We start from the raw sequence: 26,881 nt of genomic DNA on the forward strand, positions 1-26,881 counted from the left end.
AGTATTAAGGGAGAACGTGTTTTTAGGTGTAACAGCAGTTTGCATCTATGCCACCAGGGGGCACAAAGAGACGAAATGCGAACAGACAGACATACTGTATACAGTAGCTGTAAATAGCCCACTACTTGTTAATGAAGATTAAATAAAATAAAGCATTTTAATTCCTTCATTAATCATTAAAAACTTGATAGCAAGCTTTGTGAAGTTTTATGTAAACATAATATTTTTAGTTTTGATAGTTTTATTAAATTTAATTATATTAAATTGTTTTTTAAATGTTTAAAAAATCATGTACTAATCCTGTTTTCTGATCTAATTAGTAGGCATCACGGGCAACTGCTAATGGTGACTGTCTTGTGCCAAAGTGTTCTTAAAAAGTGGTTAAAAACAAAACAGCAGTGTTTGCACAAATAGTCTAATATTAGTTTGTTGGATCATGTCGCCTTTACTTTTGCCTTCAGTAATTTTATGTAAAGAATTATAATGTTGTATGTATGTGTTTATTATATTGTCAAGCCTCCTGTGGACAGGTGTTGAGAATTAGCAAGTTTGCTAAAACACTTAAATAAATAAAAATTATATTTGTAAACTTAAGTGCTATGAGGATTCATTTTGAAAATTAAAACTAAATAATAGACAACTATAATCCTCCGGGTATTCCATGCAGTATAGGTAAACCGAACAAACTAAACTGGTCGTAGTGTATGTTTAAATGTGAGAGTGTATTGATGTTTTACAGTAATGGGCTGCAGTTGGAAGGGTGCTGTGTAAAACATATGCTGAATAGGTTGGCAGTTCATTCTGCTGTGGCAACCCCTGATGAATAAAAGGACTAAGCTGAAGGGAAATGAATGACAGAGTTATATTTTAAAATAACATGATCAGAGATTAACTTTTTTATTACGGTGCAGTATTTGCCACCTTCAATTGATTTGATTCGCAAGGGCAATTAATACTTTAGAAGGGGGACTTTTTTAAATTACTTTGTATCTGTGTTATCTTTCATGACAATAAAAACTTAGTCAATTACTTCAAACTGAAGGGCTACCAGTTACAACAAAACACCAATCTACTTAAAACTGCTTTGTTGTTGTTATTATTATTATGTATTATGACCAATTACACGCAATTGATAAATGCATTTTGGTAATCTGATCAATTCTGGCAAGGATTGGTTAGAATAAGACTGTATAAGACTGTTATAATGTTACAAAGATTCAAACCGCTTTTTCCAATTTTTAAACTTGGCATTCAAGAATCTTTGTGAAAAACCTGTTACTGTTTTCACAAAAAATATAAAGCACTGTTTAACCGTTTTCATGATAAGTTTTTTATTTTTAAGTTTTTTGGAGCTGCAAATTAGTATGATACAATGATTTCTGAAACAATGTGACACTGACAAACACCTTGTTGCATAGCTATCAGTCTGTAAATTATACATTATGCATGCTTCAGTTAACCAAATCCATGTATGTAATTTAATTACAACTAATTTATTAATCAAGCTTTCACTGTTTTTAAGGGATCATTTAGTGGATTCTGACCTACAGTAACATCAGCTATTTTAGCAGATTCTCAAAAATTACCTATTTTTAATATAAAAATGTGACAGGTTTGTAAGCCTGCATAGACATCTATTAAAACACATTATGATCCTTATTTGAATTTATTTTTAGATTATAGATATTTTATTACCAGAAAAATATCTTTTGAAGATGCACAATGTATTGGCTGGCCGGTTTCATACTGCTAGGTTTCGAATCTTGCATTCTTATACCCGGGGTCAAATGTTTATTGTTATTATTATTATCTAAAATAGAATCAGTGCAAATATTTTAGCAATTTAAAGAGAAGAGTACACATAATTTAAGGTGAAAAAGACTTGAGACTTGAGGTGAAAGTAAGAAGTGAATGTCTTGTCTACTGATTGCAGTTCCTTGATCCACAGAAATTATATAGAACACCTCCTCACCATGACATCTCTTCTGAAGCCTGGAATAATGTTACTGAATGTTCTGCTTTTCCAGGAATATATAACCTCTTAAATTTATTAAAATATGCCAACAAACATATGCCTCACAATACAGCTGTATTTAATGCGCTTTTTAAACATTAGTTTCAGCCTTGTTGAGCGTAAAATATTTATCCACTAAACATTCCGAGCATTTTAAACATTAATGCATTTTTTAAAGCAGCCTTTTACAAAATCGTTCAATCTACTTTGCAGTATTGCCATGTTTCCCTATTCTATGTTGTTGTTTTTGTCTGTGAGGGTACAATTTCTTCTTTAAAAAGTCTCCCTAAGCATTGAAAAGTGTTTGTGTACTTACTTTTCTGAACAAATCTGCCAACACTTGCCAGGAGCTTTATTGAGGGGAATATTCTCTTTGCAGACAGAGGGGTCTGAAAGCAAATGTAAGCAGAATAAAGAGTTTCAAATAACAAACATTGTTGAGAGTTATTTAAAGCTAACTTGTATCTTTCCATGTAAACAGCATTTAAACTGTTCCAGACATAGACAATGAAGCAAATAAAGAAATCAACGATTGAGGATTAAGAAATGATTTTCAATCAGCAATCAGTTCCACATCTAAACAAATCAATGGCAGACTGCTAGATTGTTTCAAAATGACATAACAACCAACTATTAACAGTATTACAAATCTTTGAAAAAGGATAATGGTCTTACAGCATTGACATCAACACTCTAAGCTTCTCAAAACTACAAAAGAAATACATTTATGTCACATAAGCACACCCTTTAGTCTTTGTTAGATACCTTTTATTTTAGTCAGTAATCAGTTAGCACACTGTGACATGTAGACTATTCCCTCCATTGTGGATTTTGTAAGGAATGACTGACAGCAACCAATTGAATTATTCTGACTCAAAGTGGTGATGTGGTAATGATGTGAAGCGGAGCTTTCTAAGAAATCTTTTCTAAGAATTGAAAAGACTAAAGTCAATAAATCTACTCACAGTTACCACACCTTATGTATTGTTTAGATGTTGTTTTTCGAGACGTTTGTTATAGCGTTTTTTTCTACCACTCAAACCACTCCTGTGACTTCTTTCTTTTTCTTTTTTAGACATTATCCAAAGACCTTTGTTTGTTTTGCTCTGGTTGTTAGTTTTAACTGCTGTGAGCTGTGAAATACCTGAAATCATTGCTCTGTAAACTGAATAAGTTACTATATAACTACACAAATGATTTGAGGAAAGTGATTCCCTTAGTTTGTTTGAGTAATAGGAAATTGCGAACTCAATTAATTGAGTTGACCAAATGTGGTCTCTCCATTGAATTAACTTAAATGTTTAATTACAGATAACTTAAATGTTTAAGTACATGTAACTTAAAATGGCTAATAGATAAAACTGCCAAAAGTTTCAGTCTTTATATTCTTTACTTAGTTAGTCCCAGGGCTGTTTAGTTTGAAGCTGATATTTAGCAGCATCATGCTGGTGTTATGCAACGTCTAATTCTTACGAGGTGGGTCGTTAGCCCAACACTCAACCCCCAACCTAAAGCACCAGGACAAACACACATACACTATGAACAATTTTACCCAATTCACCTATAGCACATATAGTATCTTTGGAATTGTGGGGGAAAGCGGAGCTCCTGGAGGGAACCCACACTAAGACAGGGAGAACATTCACACAGAATTGCCAGTTGACCCAAATGGGACTTAAACCAGCGACCTTCTTACTGTGAGGCGACAGCTCTACCCACTGCACCATTGTGTCACCACTGTGTGTGATTCAATTCACAAAATGATACAAGCATTGAAATGTCTACTTACTAATTTAACTTTTCTCTTTCGTCAGATGGGTTCAGGTAGTGCCTCTTTCCTGCTGCGCTTCACCAAAATTCAGCATCACAAGCAAAATGATCATCTTGTGTCATATATCGACCTATCAGCCCAGTTGTCAAGGCATAATTTCAAGTGCAATCAATCATTTTAAACAGAGACATGGTGAATCGTTTAAAGCAGTGATTCTCAACCGGTGGGCTGCAGTGATCCTGCAGGTGGGCCGCAAGATAGCTTAAAATTAACTCTCAATATTATGCTATAATTTTTGGATTTCATTATTATTTATATGCTGTATTAAAATGATCAAAGTAATTATCCTGTTCTCTGATCGATTACTTCAAACTCGGTGCAAAACAGCCTCATGATCGCATCTGCAACTATATAAAAGGCCCTGGGAGTAAATATGCCCATATGTTGGTGGTGATGATTTGTGTGCAATAATGAAACACTGATGACATCATCTTTTCTACTGCCTTATTTTCTTACTAATCATTATGCGGCAATAAGAAAAACTTACAAGGCACTGAATCATTTCATCCATCAACATGCTGTTCTCATGATGCTGGCGGCACATGCTATTCAACAGTCTGGAAGCTCATCATGACCAGCTTAACAGCATTCTCTGAGGTGCATGTGGAGATCTGATGAATAAGTTGAGGAAAGGCTGGAAGAAGGGGTTTAGCTTTAATGGGGTGGATAGATTTTCTTTTGACTGGCTTTAAGATTGAAGTGAGACTCACTGTGGAATTGAAGCTGGCGGTCTGGCTGTTACCTGGAGTACTGATGGGTTTGTCTTCTCCAAGCAATTGCTACTGAAGAAAACTCTCCACGATGTGACTTGTTTTTAAAAGACACAGAGGTATGATTGTGTAAATTAGAGCATTCTTGCAGTTGCCGTCTACCCTATGGAGAAGAAAAACACAACATATAGAGGAAACGTGATATGAGGAATGAACACTTTTGCAGAGATGTGTTAATATAAATTGACCCATATTGTACACACTGTACTTGTTAGGAGTGGTTGCTAAGGGACCACCATTAGTAGATCTATTTTAAGCAACTAATCATTTATTGATTTATATTATTGTTTTTCTTTTCTTTTCCGCCCTTTCAGTCCTTTCAAAACAAGTGCAGAGACAGTAAATACATTATCAACTTATATCACAAAAGATTCTATTTGAAATAATTCCTTGAAAGAAACAAATTATTTAGTACAATTAATTTAGATCAAAATATTAGAATATTAGAAGATTAAATGTTACACTTTATAATAAGGTGTCCTTTTTACAGCGCAACTGTTCATTTCATTTACTCCCAGGGCTGTTTATATATCGAAGTTGATATTTAGCCGCACCATGTTGGTGTTTTGTTACATCTAATTCTGGGTCATTAGCCCAAAACACATACACACATACACTATGGACAATTTAGCCTACCAAATTTACCTTTAGCGCATGTCTTTGGACATGTAGGGGAAACCAGAGGACCCGGAGGAAACCCATGCTAACATGGGGAGAACATGCAAACACACAAAAACGGCAACTGACCTAGCTGGGACTTGAACCAACAACCTTCTTGCTGTGAGGCGACAGCGCTACCCACTGTGCCACCATGCTGCAATGTCCATTTAACCACTGAGTCATTTTAATTAATTACTACTACTCAATTAAATTCAATTCAATTCAACATCAGCTCAGCAGCAGCTCAGGATATGGCCTGGTCCCGGCCATATCCTGAATATATGGTTAGGGTTAGAATGCTTGCTGCATAATTAATTGAAATTACTGTAATAAGTAAATGGAACATGTGACAAGGACACCTTACTGTACGTTTACACAGAAAGCGGCGAGAGCGTCAAAGCTGTCTGTCTTCAGCTTTGGCGGTGAGAGCATCAAAATTCGCTACATTAATAACGTATTTAAATGGGCCATGGCAGCATATAGTATCAGTTTTATTCCCACATAAAAACATACTTTCTTGCAGAAAAATGTTACACACCTCATTATTAAATTCATATAATAATGGGAGATCAAGTTGCATGTGGTGTAGCTTTGCTCCACTTAATTATCCAATGTGTCCATATGTCTGAAATTTCCTGAAGCAGCAGTATTGTTTTGTATTGTTGCATGACATTTCCGCTTTTTTAAAGAAAAACAATATTACTTACATGTACATTAATGCACATCAGTAACTCACCAGTAACTTTTTAAATTGTGTTTAGCAAAACATTGCAAATAGTTGGAAATCCGGCGACTGTGGTAATCAAACCTTAGGAACAACTGTGGTCGGAACCAAAGTTCACAGGATTGTGTTCTCTGGACTCCTCTCAAGCGGTGGACTTCTACATTTTGACTGCTTGCCGCTGAACCGTGTCATAGTTCATTACCGTAAAGTTTACTAGATTTCAACTCTCCACGACACTCACACTGGCGACGACGCACCGTGCTGCTTATCGCCGCCGGCTCTCATTGAAAATGAATGACTTCCGGCTACTTTGACGCTCTCGCCACTTTCGTTGTGAACGTACAGTTAGGCTAATTCTGAATTCTTTCCTGAAAGACAACAGCAACTCAAATAACCACTTGTTACAACTAAAGTCTGCGGAAGAGAATTTCTGAACACACCTTGATGCAGATGAGCTACAGCAGCAAAAGAGCACACCACGAACATTTCTGCCAGCTGAAAATGAGGCTACCCAGCAAACATTTTGTTTGTGTGTGTGTGTCTGTGTGTGTTAATAAGATATGTAATTGACACTCAAACTTAGAAATATTGGCTAAAACAAGGATAATTTTGGGCTTTCAGTGAAAATCTAATAGATATTTAACAAATGTCCAATAATAATTATAAAACAGACAGATTAGACTTTTCTTTTTTTTTTTCTTTTTTTGGATTATTGTTAGAAATTTGTTTCACTAGAATAACAATTTAGTCTTGCTTTAGATAAGACGTCTATGTTTTATGCTTTAAACTCAAAATTACTTGCTGGGTAAAACTCACAGCTCACCAAATAATGCAAGATTAGAAAAAAGGCCTAGTTAGACATTTGTGTAAACAATATGAGTCTGTGTACCCAGCCTTGTATCATGGTTCAGGCTGGTGCTGCAGCTGGTCTAATGTCATGTCAAAAAGCTCAAATCATTAAACCCAAGCTCATTTTGATTACATACCCTTATATACATTTTTTGCAGAGCGCCAAATACATTCTAGAAGCTACATTTTTGCAGTTTTTGTGTTCGCAAATCTTTTTGAGATCTCAAATTTCTCTCTTGAGTGCCATTGGTGCATAATGTTCTCACCTAAATCCAGCAGAGGCCACTGTTGATTGACTGACCAACCAACCGATCCCCCCACCCACCCCCTTCTTTAAATCCAACCCCATAATGTTTTAAAAAGCCCAGATTGACCAGCGCCCACCCACTTCCCTAAACCCAACTGACAGCCTTTTTAGAAGCAATCCAGAAAAAGAAAATGCCTCGCGGCAGCCTGTTCTTTTTTTACATATTTTCAGATTTTGCCACATTCTCACCCTGTTATTTACTTGTTTATTTTATTTTTTGGCTTTTGTTTTTGTCTGCATTCTGGAACAATTTTTTTTGCTGGACTCAAACCAGTCAGCTCTGCATTTCACATCCTCCAAATACATGGCCACTGGACAAACTGGTAACAACAAAAAAGTTGTCCACACGGAGGGACAGTAAGTGGTCAGCTGTTAAGTGCGAAGTTCCTCTGGCTACATAATTTGCGATCTCCAGAAATATATATATAGGGGTACATTTTTAGAATGAGCCTATGTTGAAATCATTTCAGACATGTTTCTTGAACTTGATAATTAGTACCAATGCATTCTTATGACAATACCTTTTTGATTTAGTGGCTAATTTGTATGATCACATTTAGTATATTTACTCATCCCCCAATGAGGGGTTGGGTTAGGATTGGGGACATTTTTCCGTTTAAAAAAACCATATGTTTTCATACGAATGAGATCATATGAGTACACTTCACTCGAATTGCCTCCACATTCAGCCTCATCTTAGTCCAACAGTGGCCAGTATGTAATTCCTCCGTTTATCCAACACATCTATGATCCAGTTGTGCAGTACTATTTCTGGAAAATGTTTTAGCTTTGAAGCCATCTATATGCAGACAGCATACACTAAAATATCGACAAAATTAATGTAGCAGAATACACTTTTTATAAATTAACATTTTAAATAGCCTTTAGGAACTTGGTGTGTTTGCTTCAGTTGCTTCATGCAAATGATGTTTGTCATCCTATCAGTGCCAACACATAAGGCTGCTCTAAAATGAAAAAAAAAAAAAAAAGTTGTGGAGCATCAATTACTTTCCCCCTTTCAGTTTTCTTAATTGTTTTGTCTCATGAACCATGACCAGAGGCTTCCAGAAATTACAAATTGAAAACAAACCAATTTTATGTAAAGTCTAATAGCTAAGAAACTACCTTCCAACATCTGTACCAATCCAGGTGATGCTGGTGTTGGATGGAGTGCAATGTTTGAGCAATGGCACTAAACCGAATCTCTGTATTTTCACAGCTGTTATATCCCCTGGCACATACTAGAATCTATTCCACTGGCAGTACGCAACCATTGACAAAGAAAAGGTCAGAGCACTGCTCTTTCGCACAAAGGTTAAGAATAATAACTAAAAATCCTTTTCACAAAATATAGTGTATGGTAATTAGATTTTGAAGAGTGCTTTAGCTACATTTCCAGCCCAAGGCCTTCTCCTCTGTATGTCTACATGGCATCATATATTTATATTTTTGATTGTCTTCTTTGCTGCGGGGCATACATATTTCATTAAAGGATTTCTAAACACTATATCGATGCTGTCCAACCGTCGGCAGTTTTCATGGTCAAGTATCTACAAATAATACTCAACATGCCTGTGGTGAAACAGATATAATGTCCAGCGTGACTGTGGAATTATGGCCTCCCAGAAGCACAGCGAACATGGCCCGTGGACCTGACACTTCTGAACACATCTGAACACATCTGAATGCTGAGCTGCAGGAGTCTCCAGAGATTCAGAGAACGCCAGCGGCAGAATACAAATTTATGGTTTCTGTGACCTTCAAAACTAGCAGACAGGCATACTAAGTTTTGAAGCCTCAATGTTCAGTTAAACCTTTAGGCTCAAATGTTTAGTGGAAGAGCGATCAGAGTACGACTGGTTGCATGAATGATTCATTTAGTTTCAATGTGTATCTGGGTGAGTTAAAAGACTCGTTAACAAAACACATAGGAAATCGGTAGAAATGAAAGCATCGTTCAGGTGTCTACTCTCCCGGTAGACATCAGGGTAGCAATTTTTTTAAAATGCTGCTTTAAGAAACACTCAGCATTTTTTGGAAATAGTTAAATTTTTAAGCAATGCATGATATTATTGCTCCTGCTTCTGCCATGGTATGGAGTAAAATTTCTTGATTATTACACTGGCAAGAATATAGTTCCAATTTAGCATTATTGAGCTTGAAACCAGCTACTTTATTATGTCGAAAACAGCAAAATTTCGAGCAAGAAGCTAATGGTCTAATCTGATTCAATGATTTATGCTAAGCTTAGCTAAAAGTGCTCCTGCCAGACCCGGAGATGGGCTAAATGGATTTAAAAATTGTAAAACTCAGATGTTTAACCCTAAGGGGTTTGTAAAATGAACCTATTTTCAAAAGAGTTGAATGTTCATTAAATCATTTTATCTTAGGATTGATTTTACCTGACTACTAATTTTGCAGGGGGTAGCATGGTGGCTCAGTGGTCACCTCACTGCAAGAAGGTCGCTCTCAGCTAGACCAGTTGGCATATCTGTGTGAAGTTTGCATGTTTTCCCAGTGTTCAGGTGGGTTTCCTCTGGGTGCTCTAATTTGCCCCACAGTCAAAAGACATGCCCTAAAAGTGAATTGGGTAAGCACAATTGGCCTTAATGTATGTGTGTGTGTGTGTGTGTGTGTGTGTGTGTGTGTGTGTGTGTGTGTGTGTGTGTGTGTGTGTGTGTGTGTGTGAATGCAAAAGTGTATGGATGTTTTCCTATACTGAGTTGCGGCTGGAAGGGCATCCGCTGCGTAAAACACATGCCATAATAAGTGGTGGTTTATTCTGCTGTGGCGACTCCTGATGAATAAGGGACTAAGTTGAGGGAAAATTGATTAATTAATGAATTTTACTTGGTCTTAATTTGCTTTTTTTATGCCGTAATTCAAATAATCATAATTCAAATAAATTGAGTAATTGTAAAATCAAATAATTGTATTAATTGACATGTATCTGTGTGTTTATTCATGCTTCATTTTCTGTTGTGTAGCTTGCTTTTAAAGCATTTTGAGAAAGCAAAATTTAAATACACAATGCAAATAAAATGTATGATTATTGTTGTTGTAATTGTGAGCATACACAATTAAAAGATTAAAACATACACAATTAAACCTTTTACATGCAGTTTCAACTTAATGACAGATTATATCTTTTTACATATAAGCTGTACATATCTTTTTACCTGCTTCGAATGTTATCACTTGATTAAATGGGCGTTATCAGTGATGATCAGGTGATAGATATGGGCCAATAGGGGCCTTCTGCACCTACTGCACAGAAGGCTGGTATTATCCATCCACATGATTAATCAGCTATACTAATAGAGAAGACTCCAGTTCCAGATCTGTTTTTACATTACTGTGACGGTTGGGTTTAGGGTTGGAGTAGGGGTAGATGTTAATAAAATATAGTTAATTGGAAATTTAATAAATAATAAATAACTCTTGTTAACCTCCAGCCACAGACGTATGTGATCTATAGCTGATTATCCATGTGAATGGACAACAGCCTTCTGAGCCTAACCAGTAGGTGCAGAAGGCCCTTACTGGCCCCATATTTATCAGCTGATAACCACTGATAACACCTATTCAATCCAGTAATAACATTCAAATTGGCTGATCATCACATAAAAACACAAGTAAACATATTGTAATAAATCATAAAATGCATTAATTTAAAAAAAAAAACACATTAATTATTATTTTTTGATATTTAAATCAAACCAAAATGAGAGATGAGTGCTATCTTATGATGATTCTACAAAGTCATCTCTATGCCTGTTTAACCTTATTTCAGTACTTTTCCAGACACAATTGCATAATTTTATTATAGGAGTGGAAGTGGCATTTAAAGATGATTAATGACTTTTGTAAGAGATTATTGTTATTTTTTTACGTTGTTGAGTCATCTGGTTCAACTAAATGGTAAACACCTTAAACAAATCGTTGATCCCATTAACTTCTCTCCTCCTCGATGCTGGTGAACAATGTTTTACAAAGTTTTTCCATGTTGTTTTCCACTATAAGTGATCTGCTGAACCAATAACTTTAAAAAGTGAGTAATCCTGTTGCCTTTAAAACGAAAAGTTGATTTTAATTAAAGTTTCTATTGATTGTAGCTTTGAACATTTAAGTTGTCTTAAACAATTTTTTATAGTTATGCACATACTGTAGTTTACTTGCACATTTACTTAATCATTTTAAGACAACAAATTAGCTCTTTTTTTAAATGATGTCAATTTATTGCTTTAAAAGTAGCAGGATTACTCACTTTTTAAAATAAAAAATCTTTTTATTTTTTGTAAATTTTACCATTGCTTGTTAGTTACTAAGTATGGTTTATTTATAAACTAATTTTGAGAGGATGACATGCTTATGATTGATCACGGCTGGTACTGCATTATCCAACTCATGATTCACCAATCAGACGATTCCTAAGCCACAAGTAAAATACCCTCAGTTTCATATAACAGCCATCTTCACTTGTGAAGAATCCCCCCTTCCACCCCTACTCCTCCTCCTTTCCTAGTTGGCACGGTGACCCAGTGGTTAGCAATGTTGCCTCACAGCAAGAACGTCACTGGTTCTAGTACTTACCAAGCCAGCCAACGTTTCTGTACGGAGTTTACATGTTCTCCCCGTGCTCACGTGGGGTTCCCCAGTTTCTTTCCAGTTTCTTCCCACCATCCAAAAACATGCAGCTTAGCTAATTGACTTGATAATTGAATTGATCCAAATCGGCACCATAGACGTGCTCCTAGTAAGTAGTTATCTCTTAAGAGCAATCACTCTCTGTTCATTAGCTACTACAGCAGGGGAGTTCTCGAGATCTACCTGAGCTCAAACTCTTCTTTAGTCTTGCAAGTGGGAGGGATTCCGGGGCTCGAGGATCTTATGAGCTCAGGGCTCTTTCCCAGGACAGCATGCGAAATAAGCTTTATAATCACTTATCAGCTAAGTGTGAACTCTTGAAACAAATGTGTTTGCTACTGTTTTTGTTAAAAATGGTCTAAAAAAATTAATTTTACGATGAATATTTTTATTTATAAAAAAATACAAATTGAAAAAATTATCAAATGCTCAACTCTGAGGTTCACCTGCAGGCAGCATACATTCCTGCCTACTGAACTGCTGCATGTAAGAGATATTGCAATCATCTGGCCATATCAACCGTGGCCACATGCATCAGGAAATGACAATTCTGAAAGCAAACCAATCTAATCTGAAGTCTAAGCTAAGTGACTACCTTCTACCATCTGTGCCAGTTGAACTGCTAGATGGAGAAATGAAATATAGTGTTTATACAATACCACTAAACAGTGTTGCTGGATTTCCACAGCTGTTATACTCCCTGGCACATAGTAGATTAGATTCACATTCACAAATTCCAAAGGGCTTTATAAATATATCATTTACATAAATCGCTATTTATTTACAATTAATTCTTTTTTTTTCATGATTTAATACATGAACTAATGCTCAAGTTCAGAACAGTTAAAGGATTAACTAACAATAAACTGGAAAAATCAGAGTTTTCATGTTCTCTGTGTTAGCTTTTTTTAATGAAGTGAACTTACAGTATGTGACTAATCTGCTGTCTCTATTATGCTTGGCTTATTTACTTGGACAACACCATAAAAATTTAAGCCATTATTTATCATTAAACCCTTCAAACAACTTGATGAAATGCATCAAATTTGAAGTGATTATTTGTTTTAAATAAATAATAAAAAGACATGTTTCATTTTTGGATAGAATCCTGGCTAATGTGTTCAAATGTTAAAGATATGACACGGGGCTTCTCATCCTGACTTTGCCCTCCTTTAGAGTTTGCCTTGGTCAGACTGTGTTGACCAGTGATGTTGACCTGTGGTACATCTTGAAGGCAGTGAGTATAGAATGACATCTTGACCTCTCACAGTTCACTGAAAATGCCTGAGCTGGTTTTGTGATTACCATTTACTGAGTGATACAAAGGTAAATAGTTAAGACCTGCCTGATCCTTATGTTCTCTTACAATTTTTTTTTACTCACATCAGTGGTTCTGCGGAGAGCTTTTAACATCTATGGGAACCTTTTAGTTTCACAAAAAATGTGAAACATGAAAATAGTTTCTTTCTTTCTTTCTTTCTTTCTTTCTTTCTTTCTTTCTTTCTTTCTTTCTTTCTTTCTTTCTTTCTTTCTTTCTTTCTTTCTTTCTTTCTTTCTTTCTTTCTTTCTTTCTCCTTCTCTGATAACTGCACACCTTTTCACCCCAACCAATTAGGATTAAGCATTCACCATCACCACATTAACTAATATTAAAGATATAGTTCAACCACAAATGAAAATGTGCTCACTCTTTACTCAAACTCAAGTGGTTTCAAACCTTTAGGAGTTTATACTCTACTGAACACAAAAAGAAGACATTTTGAAGAAAGCTGAAAACCTTTGACTTTCATAGTTAAAAAAAAACAAATACTGTTAAAGTCAATGTTTACAGCCCAGTATGCATTTTTGTTATGCTAATAATGTCCAATAGATGTCTAATAGATGTCTAAACATAGTCGTCATGGCTAAAACAAGGCTAAATTTGGGATGTCAGTGAAAATCTAATAGACGTCTAAGAATAGGCCAAAATTAAATAAACAGAAATGAAGGACTAGACATACTGTATAAAGTCTGTTTAATCTGTCTATTTGACGAATATTGTAGTTTTGGGCTATTCTCATCTATTAGATTTTTACTTACAGTGCAAATTTAGCTTTGTTTTAGCCAAGCTGTCTACGTTTAGATGTCTATTAAACAAAATTGTTTGCTGGGAGGATTTAAGCTTTATTGAAATTTTTTTTTATTTTCTATTCAACAAAACAAAGAAAGTTCAAGAGGTTTGGAACAAGTCATTGGTGTATAAATTATGACAGAATATTTAGATTTGCATAAACATCCCTTTATCCGATCAAAAACAATGAGTAATTGTTGTAGAGGTATTTTACATTTTTAGTTCATGTTAACTGACATTTTACTCTAAATCAGAGATGCCCAAACTAGAGCTAGCAGGCCCAAGTTAGGCCCAACCTTCTATTCTGCCTGCTATCCCATTTGAGAAGAGAGGGAGAATGATGGGGATAGTTTTGAGATTGTCAATTCAAATTTAATGCAACCATTTAATGCAACCTTTTGTTTGTTATATTGTTAAAAGCTAAGTAAAATAAATGTTACAATTAAATGGTGTAAATTCATCAGATTTTGTTTAAATGTACATACTTTCACCCGACAATGCAGAGACTTCAGTGAGCAAATTAATTGTTTGGGATCATTTAGGGTTTTATTGGAAAAAGTTATCATTAAAAAAATAAATGTTACATACTGTACATTACAGTTTAAAGTAATGTTTTCTGTTTAATTTGAAATATTAGAAAAAAAATTGGACATTACCCATGTTAACCCATGGTAAATTTACCTTCGGCCCACAGCTCTCAATGATGGTTGGTGTTTGACCCTTCATACTAAAAAGTTTGGGCACCCCTGCTCTATATGAAGCTTTGAAGTAAAATTTTACACTTTACTCCTAATCTATTCAGTGTTTTTTGTTCATATTTCAATTATATACACTGCATTTTTGTTTGATTATTATTAACCAATGTTATTATATATATATATATATATATATATATATATATATATATATATATATATATATATATATATATATATAAATATTATATTATTAGGTTTGATTATTATTAACCAATGTCAGCCATGCATTAAACGGTAGAGATGATTCATTTATTAATATATATATTTTTTTTAATAGAGGGAGCTTTTAATTTCCAAGTCAGTTCAGTGCTCAGATGGACCCCTGTGCTCTTATCTGAGCAGTAACTGTGTGATTCAACCATGATTGGGGGGCTTATTCTCAACACCTTAGGTTGGTCTGATTGAATTGCACATTCATAGTTTCAATATGCTTCGATTTGCAGCAAAGAGCACACATATAAACCATTTTCAAAGGAATAAAGTAACAGGAGCCCAACAAAAGGACCCTATATAGCAATTTGCCTTGATGTGTATAGTGAACAGTCCCAAGAAGCAGTAATTGCATATGTCCATGCTGTGGCCAATAACTTGTAGGTTAGAATTGTGTGTTGTAGTAGACCAAATTGATCACTCTGATTGCACAGGTTTTTGTATCTTTAGGCTATGTGTATATTGCAGGGTAAATAACACATTTATATTTTCCTCTCTCTGCGCACGGAGCAGTGGAATGAGAAAGAGAGAGGGAGAGAGAGACCTAAAATTGTTGCTAGGCGACCTGACATCAGTTCTTCATTCTACAATCATTGCGTAGCCCACGTGTGTCGAGACTCTGTATAAAGCCAATGGGAGCCAATCCACTCTGCCTTTGAGTGGATGCTGTTCGCAGGGCTCCTTTTTTAAAGAGCTGAAGAGAAGTCAAATTACGGCGATCGTCATTCTCGAAAGACGCATCAACCTGTGCAATTCTTTAAGTGTGAGACTTATGAACACACAACATCAGATTCAGATGAAGATCAAGTTTTGTGGATTAGTGGGCATGAGGATTTTGACACCGCAGGAATAAAAAAGACACTTTTTTTGTGTTGTTTGTAAGCTTTTTTTGCTATCTGAAATCATGTTTTCTGGTGAAGACTGGAATTCTAGTGAGCTTCTGAATGGCTCTTTCAGAAACTCTTCTATGGAGGATTCTGAGGACGGGGAGCACCCGTTCCTGACAGATGCATGGCTTGTGCCGCTCTTTTTCTCTCTCATCATGCTAGTGGGGCTGATCGGAAACTCACTGGTGATTTATGTCATCTCCAAACACAGACAGATGAGGACGGCTACTAACTTTTACATAGGTGAGTCCGAGCCTAACCTTTTACTAAATCACAATGTTTATTTGTGAAAATTACATTAAGAACATTTTTAAAATAGTGGAAAAAAGAAGAAAAAAATAATAATAATATTTAATAAAAAGAAACATTTGAATTTTAATTTAGTTTCTTTTGTATGTTTTTATTTTTGTGCATATTGTTTTTAATCATATTATCAATCAGTTTTAATCATATTAAATATAGATGAACAGTTTAATTAGTATTCTAACTGCTCTATGAAGCACTTTGAGGTTCTTTTTATGTCTAAAAAGTGCTATGCTTTCATTAATATTAATGCTCACACTTTACAATAATGTTTTCACTAACTAACATGAACTAAGTATGACCACTACTGTAGAGCATTTATTTATCATAGTTCAACATTTACTAATGCCTTATTAAAAGCCAAATCCCTGCTTGTTAACATTAGTTAATGCACTTTAATTTAACATATCTGTATTTTAATTAACTAACATTAACAATCATGAACAAATACAGTAATGCATGTATTGTTCAGTGTTTGTTCATCACTGAAAAAATTATGTCTGCAAAAACAATAAGTTTGGGTTGAATTTGAACAAATCAAATGTTCAACTTGATTTGTTTGTTTAAATTCAGCTCAAAAAATTGTTTACAACCACTTAACTTAAACAAATCTTTACAGATTTTTTTAGTGATGTTAGTAAAAACATCAGCTAACATTAAAATATTTGACCTCATTGTAAAGTGTTACCATATTATCAGTGATAATATTAATAAACTATTAGTACTATAAAACTAATTATTAGCACTTTATCTTTCCTTTTAGTGAGTTTATGTTCAGACAGTACACTGAGTTCAGTCTAAAGTACTGCAGTGACAGAAATAAATTGTGCTTCAACCTCTTAATGACTGAATATGATGGATTAGCCACAGGATGTTGTGCTGTCATGTAATTGTATGAATTATTGCATTCCCTTAAGGAACACTGCACAAGGACCTCTTAAGAAAGATTGCACGGTTAGGAAATGCCATAAAATTGGAACTTAAATGACTTACTACTAGAAAAAAAAAATCTCTGAAATATTTTTTTTGCATTTAAGTTGTATTACATTTGATTGTATTTGTACTTTTAGTTGGGTTTTTTTGCATACAGTGATTTTTTTGATGAGCATGACAGAAAATGAAGTCAAATTGAAGGGATAGTTCACCTAAAATGAAAATTCGGCAACACTAGCATTTCTTTTAGTTTTGTTAAACCCAAAAAATAGATATTTTGTGGTGGTTAGCACTGTCGCCTCACAGAAAGAATGTCACTGGTTCAAGTCCTGGATGGGTCAGTTGTCATTTCTGTGTGGAGTTTGCATGTTCTCCCCATGTTGGTGTGGGTTTCTTCTGGGTGCTCCGGTTTCCCCCACAAGTCCAAAGACATGTCGGTGAATTGAATAAACTAAATTGGCCGTAATGTATGTGTGTGAAGGAGTGTGTATGGATGTTTCCTAGTACTGGGTTGCAGCTGGAAGGGCATCCGCTGTATAACACATATGTTGGTGGTTCATTCCGCTGTGGTGACCCCTGATGAATAAAGGAACTGAGCTGAAGAAAAATGAATGAATGAAAACATGTATCATTAATCTGCATAGTAACAAAAATGTTAAGTCTCAATGGTTACATGCTTCAACATGCTTCAAAATATCTTCTTTTGTGTTCAACAGAACATAAAAACTGATTAGTGAGTAAATGATAGGAGAACTGCTATTTTTGGGTGAACTATCCCTTTAACATTCTGTGGCTCAGTCTGATTTTCCAGGTTTCTGCTTATATTTTATTCCCTTTATTTTATACACTGCATATCTGCCTGCATTTTATCTCACACCCCCATAAGATAACAGTGATATGCACACCTCACATCACACATTCAAAAGAAATGGATTGTTTTTCACATGTATATTTAATTCCTCAGCTAACTTGGCTGCCACCGACATCATTTTTCTGCTGTGCTGTGTGCCGTTCACCGCCACCCTCTACCCTCTGCCCGGCTGGATATTTGGGGACTTCATGTGCAAATTTGTTGCTTTTCTTCAACAGGTAATAATAGAACCTCAGGGAACAAAACTGCACAAGAAGCATCGTTTCAAAATAAGATACTGTATGTCTTTGCTGTGTCATCTAAGAATGTTTTTGAGGACAAAACCAGTGAATGCAAGTAGAAATTATAGGAGGAATAAATGTGCAAAGATCAATGATGATAGGATTCTGCACTTCAATAATGTATCCAACAGTGGCACTCAGCACCAATAAATGGATTTGATCATTGATTAGGATCTAACACTTTTTTTTTTTTGTTTTAGTTATATTTGTGGTACAGGGAACCCAGATCACGTTTTCATGTCTGGCTCATTTGATGCAATTGTTGTAGAACTTGGTGTATTTGTTTTTAATTAGTTTGTTTTTCATTAAATTACATTACTATCATAAGCATGTGACCGCACCAATCATGCTCAGATCTTCATCAAAACAATGGATCTGAGGACACCTGAAATAGGTGGTCTTAGCCTGATTGAAAGTAAAAAAGCAATCCAACCCAATGAAATAAAGAACCATGCGGTACAGCAATTCATAATGGGAAACGAGCTGTATAAAATGAGTCTTCTCTGCGCATAGCAGGAATCCCGTCCCAATGGAGCCTTGATTTCCACTTTCACACATACACAAATACAGCTGTGGAAAAAAATAGACCACCTTTTTCTGGAATTTAGAATTAATCGTTTTTTTTATTATTAATATATATATATATATATATATATATATATATATATATATATATATATATATATATATATATATATATATATATATATATATATATATATATATATATTTATAGTTTTATTCTTTACACAACTGGTTATATTTCTTCCAACAGTTAATTTAAAAAAATAATTTTATAGCATTTATTAAGAAATATTATCAGTTCTTTAAACAATAAAACAAATATAACTATTTAACTGAATCCCATACTTAATAAATCCAAGAAATCCTGAGAAACAGAATTTTCAAGTGGCCTCTCATTTTCTTCTATGGCTGTTTTATATGTGTTTGTGTGCGTTTGTGCTATAGAGTATGCGCATGTCATTACAGCTCCAGATAAAGCCACAATAAGCCTGCAGAGCAAGCTTGTCAGTCTATCTTGATGGATTATGCAGGTTCACTCGAAGCAATGACAGGACAGTTTACTCATATGTATGTGCATATTACTCATATGTACTCGCATAAACACATTTTGCTGTTTTGAAATGTTGCAATGAGAAAATGAACCGAAGCAAGAAGCAAATGTCCCTGTACAAATGCCAATGAGCCAATCTAAAACACTTGGCAAATATATATGCACATTGTGACATCACTATATGCTGATAAAAAGAATTTCTCATATTAATAAACATTAATGACCAAATGTTTACCTTCTCCAGTGCAGAAGTAATTGGGTTTTGTGGCATTACATTGTTAAAACATTTGCTAGTATACTTTCATTCATTCATTTTTCTTCAGCTTAAACCTTTTATTCATCAGGGGTTGTCACAGCGGAATGAACCGCCAACTTATCCAAAATATGTTTTACACAGCGGATGACCTTACAGTACTGGGAAACATCCATACACACTTTTTCACATACATATACTTTGGCCAATTTAGCTCATTCATGCATTCATTTTCTTTTCAGATTAGTCCCTTTATTAATCAGGGGTCGCCACAGCGGAATGAACCGCCAACTTAACCAGCATATGTTTTATGCAGCGGATGCCCTTCCAGCTGCAATCCATCACTGGGAAAACTATGGCCAATTTACTTTATTTAATTCACTAATACAACATGTCTTTGGACTGTGGGCGAAACAGGAGCATTCCCACATAAATGCCAACTGACCCAGCTGGGACTCGAATCAGTGACCTTGCAGTGAGGTGACAGTGCTAACCACTGAGCCACCGTGTTGCCTGCTCATATCCCTAAATAAACAAATAAAAATAAACAAAAATAAAAACGGATATGTCTTGAATTGTTTATGAATTGAATAGTTCCTTTAGTATTATTTCCTTATATTCCACAATCAAAACATGCCAGACAAACATTTTCTGACCATTTGGTTGAAATAATTTCTGGGTCTCTGATTAAACAATTTTTAAATTTTTTTTATTTTATTTTAAAACAAAAATTTTAAAACAAAACAATAACAAACCTGAACTAAAAACATTACTACTCACACAATATCAACTAGTGGTCATACTTTTCTTTGCACAATATGTTATGCAGCTCACTTCCATTATGAGTCTTATGTAACGAATGTTGTGATAAAAAAATGTAATGCCTGCTTCTGTAAACACTTTTTTATCTTGCATTTGCTTTTGGAACCACTATTGGTTCAGATCAGAAAGTGACACATTATTTATTGAGCATTCAGGGCCACACTCCAGATTTCATTTCCGAACTGCCAGGATACATGCAATAATCAATGAGATAAAACACTGCTTGACTCATATTTATCTGAATAAACTAAATTGCTTTTTTAAATATAATATTTATATTGTCAATCACTGCACATTCAGTGTTGTACAAGTTGTATAATTGACTGAACATATCAAACAAGCCTGGTTTGGTGGCATTCTTTCACCCTTTCATTCTTTCTTTACACTAAAACCTTCACATAAACACTGAACAATTTCTAATTATTTCCAAAAGAATAACAAGATATTATGGTTAAGCTACTTTAAAAGGATACTTCACTCATATATAAAAATGTACTCCATATAATCATTGTGATGTTAATCCAATAATATCCAATATAGTTTTTTAGACCACAAAAGTAGTGAAAAGCAAATGTACAAGGCATAGTAACATGGTAAGTCTTGAGGTATATAGTTTGGGTGGAAAAAAACATTCATAATAATGTTGTTCTACTCACTCAAAAAATGAAGCTTGCTGTTTGTTCAAACTACCTATTTAAAAGATTAGCTGAAACAACACAATTAGTTTGTTTTTAAACATTTTCAGATGTTAAAAATAGTATTGAAATCTCTCCCATTTTAGGGCCCACCGTAACATGACCTAGGAGTGCAGTTTCCCTGCCCACCAAATTGATTGATAGCTGCTTTTAACATGTCTCCAGAGTTACGCATACTGTATAAGCAAATCCACAAGACAGGATATGCGCAAAGCAACTGGAAATAAATGATCTGTTCAGCACCTCAGGAATGAGTTAAAAAGTTTAAAATGTTTTTATAACTATGCGAGTTTATAATAAAGAGAGTAAAATCCCAATTAGTACAATTATAAAATAAGACGCTTCAATCCCGGTTTGTGGACTTAAATCAGGTTTACAATCTCTATGAGAGTGTGCTCGCTGCAGAGCCACTTGGGTGGAGCTCACCTCAAATGAGGGAGAGCTTGAGCTCCAGCTCATACTTCTATAAGCTGTTTAATGCAAACACCTATGGCCCGTTTCCACTGAGTGGTACGGTACGGTTCGGTTTGGTACGCTTTTATGGCCGTTTCCACTGTCAAAAGGCGTACTGAATCAAACTGTACCGTAACACTTTTTCGGCACCCTTTCGAAGGGGTCCCAAACACAAGAAATTGTACCAAAAGGCGGAGCTAGACGCGCAGCTGAACGCTATTGGTTTATAGAGATACATCATTCGCTTAGGCAACAAGCCAGAATGTAAACAAAGGACCCGCCATGTTTAAAATACACAGTGAGAGATTACTTGCGCTCGCCGCGCGTCTATATCTGGAATAACAAACTTCTTGAGCTGATAATTATAACGTGGTGCAGCAGTCTCAGCAGGGGGTTTTTTCATACCTCTAGTTTGGAAAAATAAGGAAAGTGGGTGAGTCTAGCTCTGTTTAAGTGGGAGTATCAGGGAGGGAAAGAGGGAAGATTTTGCATAAAGACAGGAGTTTCCATTTGTTGATTTTCACAAAGGCAAAACAAACAGACACAGGGCAGACAGTGACTGTGTTTACATGGACATCAGCAATCAAATTATTTGACCAATTATTAATTTGTCGACTTTAACTACAGTTTGGCACTTTCACTTTCATTCAGGAACATTTCCTGCATGTCCCCTATACTAACAAGATATTAGATGCAAGGATGAACAGCTGGAGAGTGCAGTTTTAATGGAATGTTTTGATGGCGAATGGGAGAAAAAAAAACTCAGCATTTCTCAGTAACTTAGATGCACTCGGTAGGTAGCGTCAGAAAGCTGTGCGTGTATAGACTATCCTGTCACAAAATGTGGCAAAAATCCTACACGACCGTAATAGTTTAAGGTGTTTACATGTTTACATTCGGAGAGCCGCATTTACAGCCGATCATTCAGTCTATAATATTGTACCAAAATATTGTAGTGATATTAACATACTGTAAACTTAGTAACAAAATAATTTTGACTAAGGTCTGTTTTTAAAAACCGAAAGAGTACTGCTGACGAATCAAACTAACTTTGCCATCTAAATGAACAAACAAAGGGCACTGATCACATACACTTAGCAAATCTAGAGACATGACAATCAACACAAACTGGAACCGTGTCTTTTTTAAAAGGAGACAAGCGGCAAATGTGGATTTCACTATTTCAAGATGTGAAAAGCTCTCGAGTAAAGATGGTCCATACAAACGTCTTTCTGTCACGTGTCACCTGCACTGTAGTCCACACATGAGTCCAGCTGTGCTCATGTAGCAGGAAAATGAAAATGAAACCTTTGTTGCAGCACATTAAGAAAGCAACACTGACGACCTGTGTCTCCAAATTCTTGTTCTTCCATTCGTTTTGGCAGCACAACGTGGCGTCTCTCTGCCGTCTGAACACTGTTACAGATCTTTGAAGCAATCATGCATATTAATGAAGTTGCACCGCATATAGAGCATGCTGATTGGTTTGAAACAAGTCTTTCTCATGAATTAATGCTGTACACTCAGAAACGTCACGATGCACTCGCAGGTACAGACATCCAGTCTCCACACTGGAATACACACAAGTATCAAATTGCCGTGACCCAGCTTCAAAAATTAGTTTCAAACCAGAAGAATGAGTTTGGCTCAAAATAACGCAAAAACAACCAATTTTCACTTTTTTGCGTAATAAATGTACCCAAATAGTCTTTATAGCAGCATGGGGCACATATATGACTGGCAACATCAAAAAAATGTGTTTTGGTGTTTTGTGATCCTTTAAGCTACCCCTTGCTAGAGCTCAGCCTTGCCCATGTGGCTCTGCAGTGAGTGCACCTGGTCTCTATGGCTCTGACACGCACGTGGGAATGGTGGGTGGGGAGAACCAGCTTATTTGCATTAAATACACAGGCAACAAAAACAGCTACAATGTCCCAACAGCTCAAATTTCCAATAAACATAAAGGTACATTACATAATCTGATGGGTATTTTGATCTTACACTTTACACAGACTTTCTAGAGACACAAAAGACTTATCTTAAATCTTGAAAATTAAACAGGTGCTTTTTAAGTTAACTTTCAATCAATTTGCATTGGGAAGACATAAAGGGATTGTTTGGAACCCAGCATTTTTTACAGTGTATGCAGCTCATCTATAAAACTTTATTAGTATACTCTTAAAAATATGAATAAAAGCAGACTTGCGCATTGGACTGTTTAGCCACAGCAGCCACTGCAATTCCACCACAGACTGACCTGGGTTCAAACTCCATTGTCTCTAGAGAAAGACGAATGCCTTTGATATTAAACCTTTGTTGTTAAATAATATTTAACTGTAATATTTTACTGTTCTTTTGTGTTCAAAAAGAAAAAAAAATCCATTTATTTTCCATTTTGGCTTTTTGGGCACAGTATCTTTTTAAAACGGTAGCTTAGCATGACAGGCTACAGCTCCAAAGCATTCCCAACAACAGTGAAAGGTTTCTCTGCAGCAAAACATAAAAGACTACAATCCTCTGTGAATGCAAACAGTTCCCTTTATAACACCCATAGAATATACATCAAGAGAAGAAAAAAAACCTCACTGAATACACATGCTCTAAGGAAAATTACGATTTTGCTTAAAAATATATTTTTACATTTCAGTGCAGAAGCAGGATTAACTTGTTTTTGTGTGTCATTTCAACATTATGAATCACCCCTCATTTCGTGTAGATAATAGAAGATGTGAGTCAATCTTCATTCACTGCCTCATGAGAGACTGCGTCATCAGTTGGGGAAAGTAGGACACATATGTTGAACAAAAGTGAGCATTAAAACATAAGATTAGAAAAAAAGAGAGTAAACCAAAGGGATATGCAGCCTTCAAACATACTGTATGAGTGGTTATTCATTTCAACTTCAATACTTTGAAGTACATTTGCTTTGCATTGTGAGAAAAAAAGTGAAAAAAAAATTCTAATAGGGACAACCTATTCTTTTGCATAAAAGTGAATTTACTGAACCCAGACAGAGGTGCCTGAAAACAAAAATGCTCATTTTAGAAGAAAATTTCAGATGGGACTTTTTTGCATCTGAACTCTTCATTTGCTTATGTTAACATTCTAATGTATCTCTCTACATTAACAGCTAAATGTTTACTTGAACTAATGTATTCTAAGTAAATAAGATGACCTGATCTAACAATGAACAACTTTTATATAATTTGTAAGTTTAGTTTTAGTTAATTCATTAGTTAACATGAACAAATAATAAACTATTTAATGATAGGTATTAATAAACTTTTCTTTTTACTGCAATTTAATTTGTCCAGTTGGCTGATTTTTTTAGGAGTTGCATCAACTTAATTTTTCTAGTTATAGCAACTTCATTTTTTCAGATTCTTATGACTTATTTTTTTCTAGTTGGCTTAATATTTCTATTTACTGAAGCATATTTTCAAACTTACTTTTTTCATTCATTCATTTTCTTTTCGGCTTAGTTCCTTTATTAATCTGGGGTCGCCACAGCGGATTGAACCACCAACATATCCAGCATATGTTTTTACGCAGTGGATGCCATTTCAACTGAATACATAATTTTTACTGCAACTTGTATTTTATTTAACTTAAACATTTTAGTTAACGCAAGTTTCTTTTCATAGCTTAATTGTTCTAGTTTTTTATAACATAATTTTTTAGTTGCTTTCAGTTGGAACTATTTCTCTCATAACTTAATATTTCAAGTTGCGGCAACTTAAATTTTCTAATTCTCAAAACTTAATTTTTCTAGTTTACACAAGTTAAAGGTTCTGTGTAGTGCATTGAAATCTGCATTTTTTTATTCAATGTTTGACGTAATCTCAACTGAAAAACAGAGAGGGTGGAACATAGAGTAGCTCCTCCCCTTTAAAAAATAGCGAATAGCGTATTGTTTTAATCACTGCTCGGCCAGTGAGAGAGGTTGAGCTCAAGCACATCAAATGAAAAGCAAATGTGGAGGGCATGGGGTATGTCAGATACTAGAGAGCAATTGATTGGTCAAGATTTTTATGAAAACTGAAGTATGAGATGACGTGAAAATAATGTTGATACATTTAGGCGGAAGTGACAAACTACAAGCTTTACATGTTTATATCGGTTTTATATATTCTATCACTACTGATACTAACATCTAAAAAACTTATTTTAATTTCACTGTAGTTTTAAAGTTACTATTAAGAAACATTATGTAATGCTAAACAAATTCATTTTTCAACATTAGCATGTTATCCAATGCACTAACATGTTTATGTATGTTTGGTTAACATTTAAAAAGATTAAAGGTGCAGTATGTAAGTTTAAAGCACATAAAACTACATAAAAGCAACGGCACGTGATTGAAGGAATATTTTTCATATTAAAATGAATGTTTTCATAAAATTTATATTTTAAAAAAGGCTTCTATTTTTGGTAGCTGAATAACAGAAAACCTAATGACATGATTACCTGAGGTACACCTCATGTGCTTCATTCAGTGGTAAATGCTAACAATATGAGTTTGAATGTTATTTTACAAGACATTTATTGCCATACTGCTACCATACTGCTGAAAGCAGCGACAGATAGTTCACCTCAGATCTTTAAAATAAAATAAATCATTTGAAATTGAATTTTATAACTCTGAAATAATGCACATAGTGATTCAGCATCTACATTTAATAATGTTAAAGAGGTTTAATATGTATTAATTAGATTATAAACATTACCATGTCATGTGTGAGTGCATATTCTGGGCTTCTGAAAGGCTGTATTTAAATTTCTGTCGTGCTGCGTCTGGTGCAAACGGCCAAATTTCTTATCACTGTAAATTTTGTCATGTAGCGTGTTGTTAGGTCATGGGAATGCAACTTGCTCACCATATATTTAAGTTTGTAATATTTTTGTTATTTGCTAATTAATAACAACCTCATGTGGAACTCTGAATCTGCGTCTCATTTCAGGTTCTGCTTCTGTCCAACAGAGGTCGCATTTCAGTCACAGATGCTTGCTTTGAGAGCTTTTCTAAATGAATAAAGTATGTTTTCCATCAAGGCAACCCGTGGTGCTAGAATAAAATTGGCTAAACTGGCATTAGGCGGGTTAAAAGAAACAAAACAAAGACAAGGGCTGTTTCTCAATATGCATTCTTCTGCGGTCTTGCTTTCTCGTGTTCTTGTGGAACGTCATCATCAACTGCCAAAGTTCAGTTCCAATACTCAAGACCGCAAGAACAGAGGATGCGTGAAACTTCCCGGATATGTTCTTGATATCAAGGATGCACCGATGCAGACTAGCACCGATCTCGCTCTAGAAGTCCCAGAAGTCATTGCGACTGGAAATAAGAAGGCAGCATTTTATATATATTTATAATTAAAGTTCAGAGATATAACTTATTTATCTCAGGAGTTTCCCTAAATGAAACATATAA

General features: G+C 35.0%; 1 protein-coding gene and 1 long non-coding RNA gene across 5 annotated transcripts in view; one reads left to right on the top strand and one right to left on the bottom strand.

Annotated features, from left to right (window-relative positions):
* LOC147837146 (uncharacterized) overlaps positions 1 to 26,881 on the bottom strand; it is a 158,348-nt gene that overhangs the window by 11,135 nt on the left and 120,332 nt on the right. For 2 of the 3 annotated variants that reach the window (XR_015478681.1, XR_015478680.1), the window contains 3 exons: positions 4,556 to 4,718; positions 4,333 to 4,479; positions 2,331 to 2,403 (listed from right to left, as the gene is read on the bottom strand). This is a non-coding gene — a long non-coding RNA (uncharacterized LOC147837146). Of the gene's footprint in view, positions 1 to 1,048; positions 2,404 to 4,332; positions 4,480 to 4,555; positions 4,719 to 26,881 lie in introns of all 3 variants that reach the window. The other variant, XR_015478682.1, reaches the window with a different exon arrangement.
* The window catches only part of kiss1ra (KISS1 receptor a), a 28,389-nt gene continuing 17,039 nt past the window's right edge, over positions 15,532 to 26,881 (top strand). Inside the window, exons 1-2 of one of the 2 annotated variants that reach the window (XR_015477808.1) lie at positions 15,532 to 16,010; positions 17,968 to 18,092. Coding sequence is in view for 1 of the 2 variants with exons in the window: in NM_001105679.2 (NP_001099149.2) it covers positions 15,785 to 16,010; positions 17,968 to 18,092 (351 nt within the window). In the remaining variant the exon portion in view is untranslated. 2 annotated transcript variants of the gene reach the window in all.

This window comes from Danio rerio, chromosome 2, assembly GCF_052040795.2.
Source record: "Danio rerio strain M-AB ecotype USA chromosome 2, GRCz13ab, whole genome shotgun sequence".
Taxonomy (NCBI): domain Eukaryota; kingdom Metazoa; phylum Chordata; class Actinopteri; order Cypriniformes; family Danionidae; genus Danio; species Danio rerio.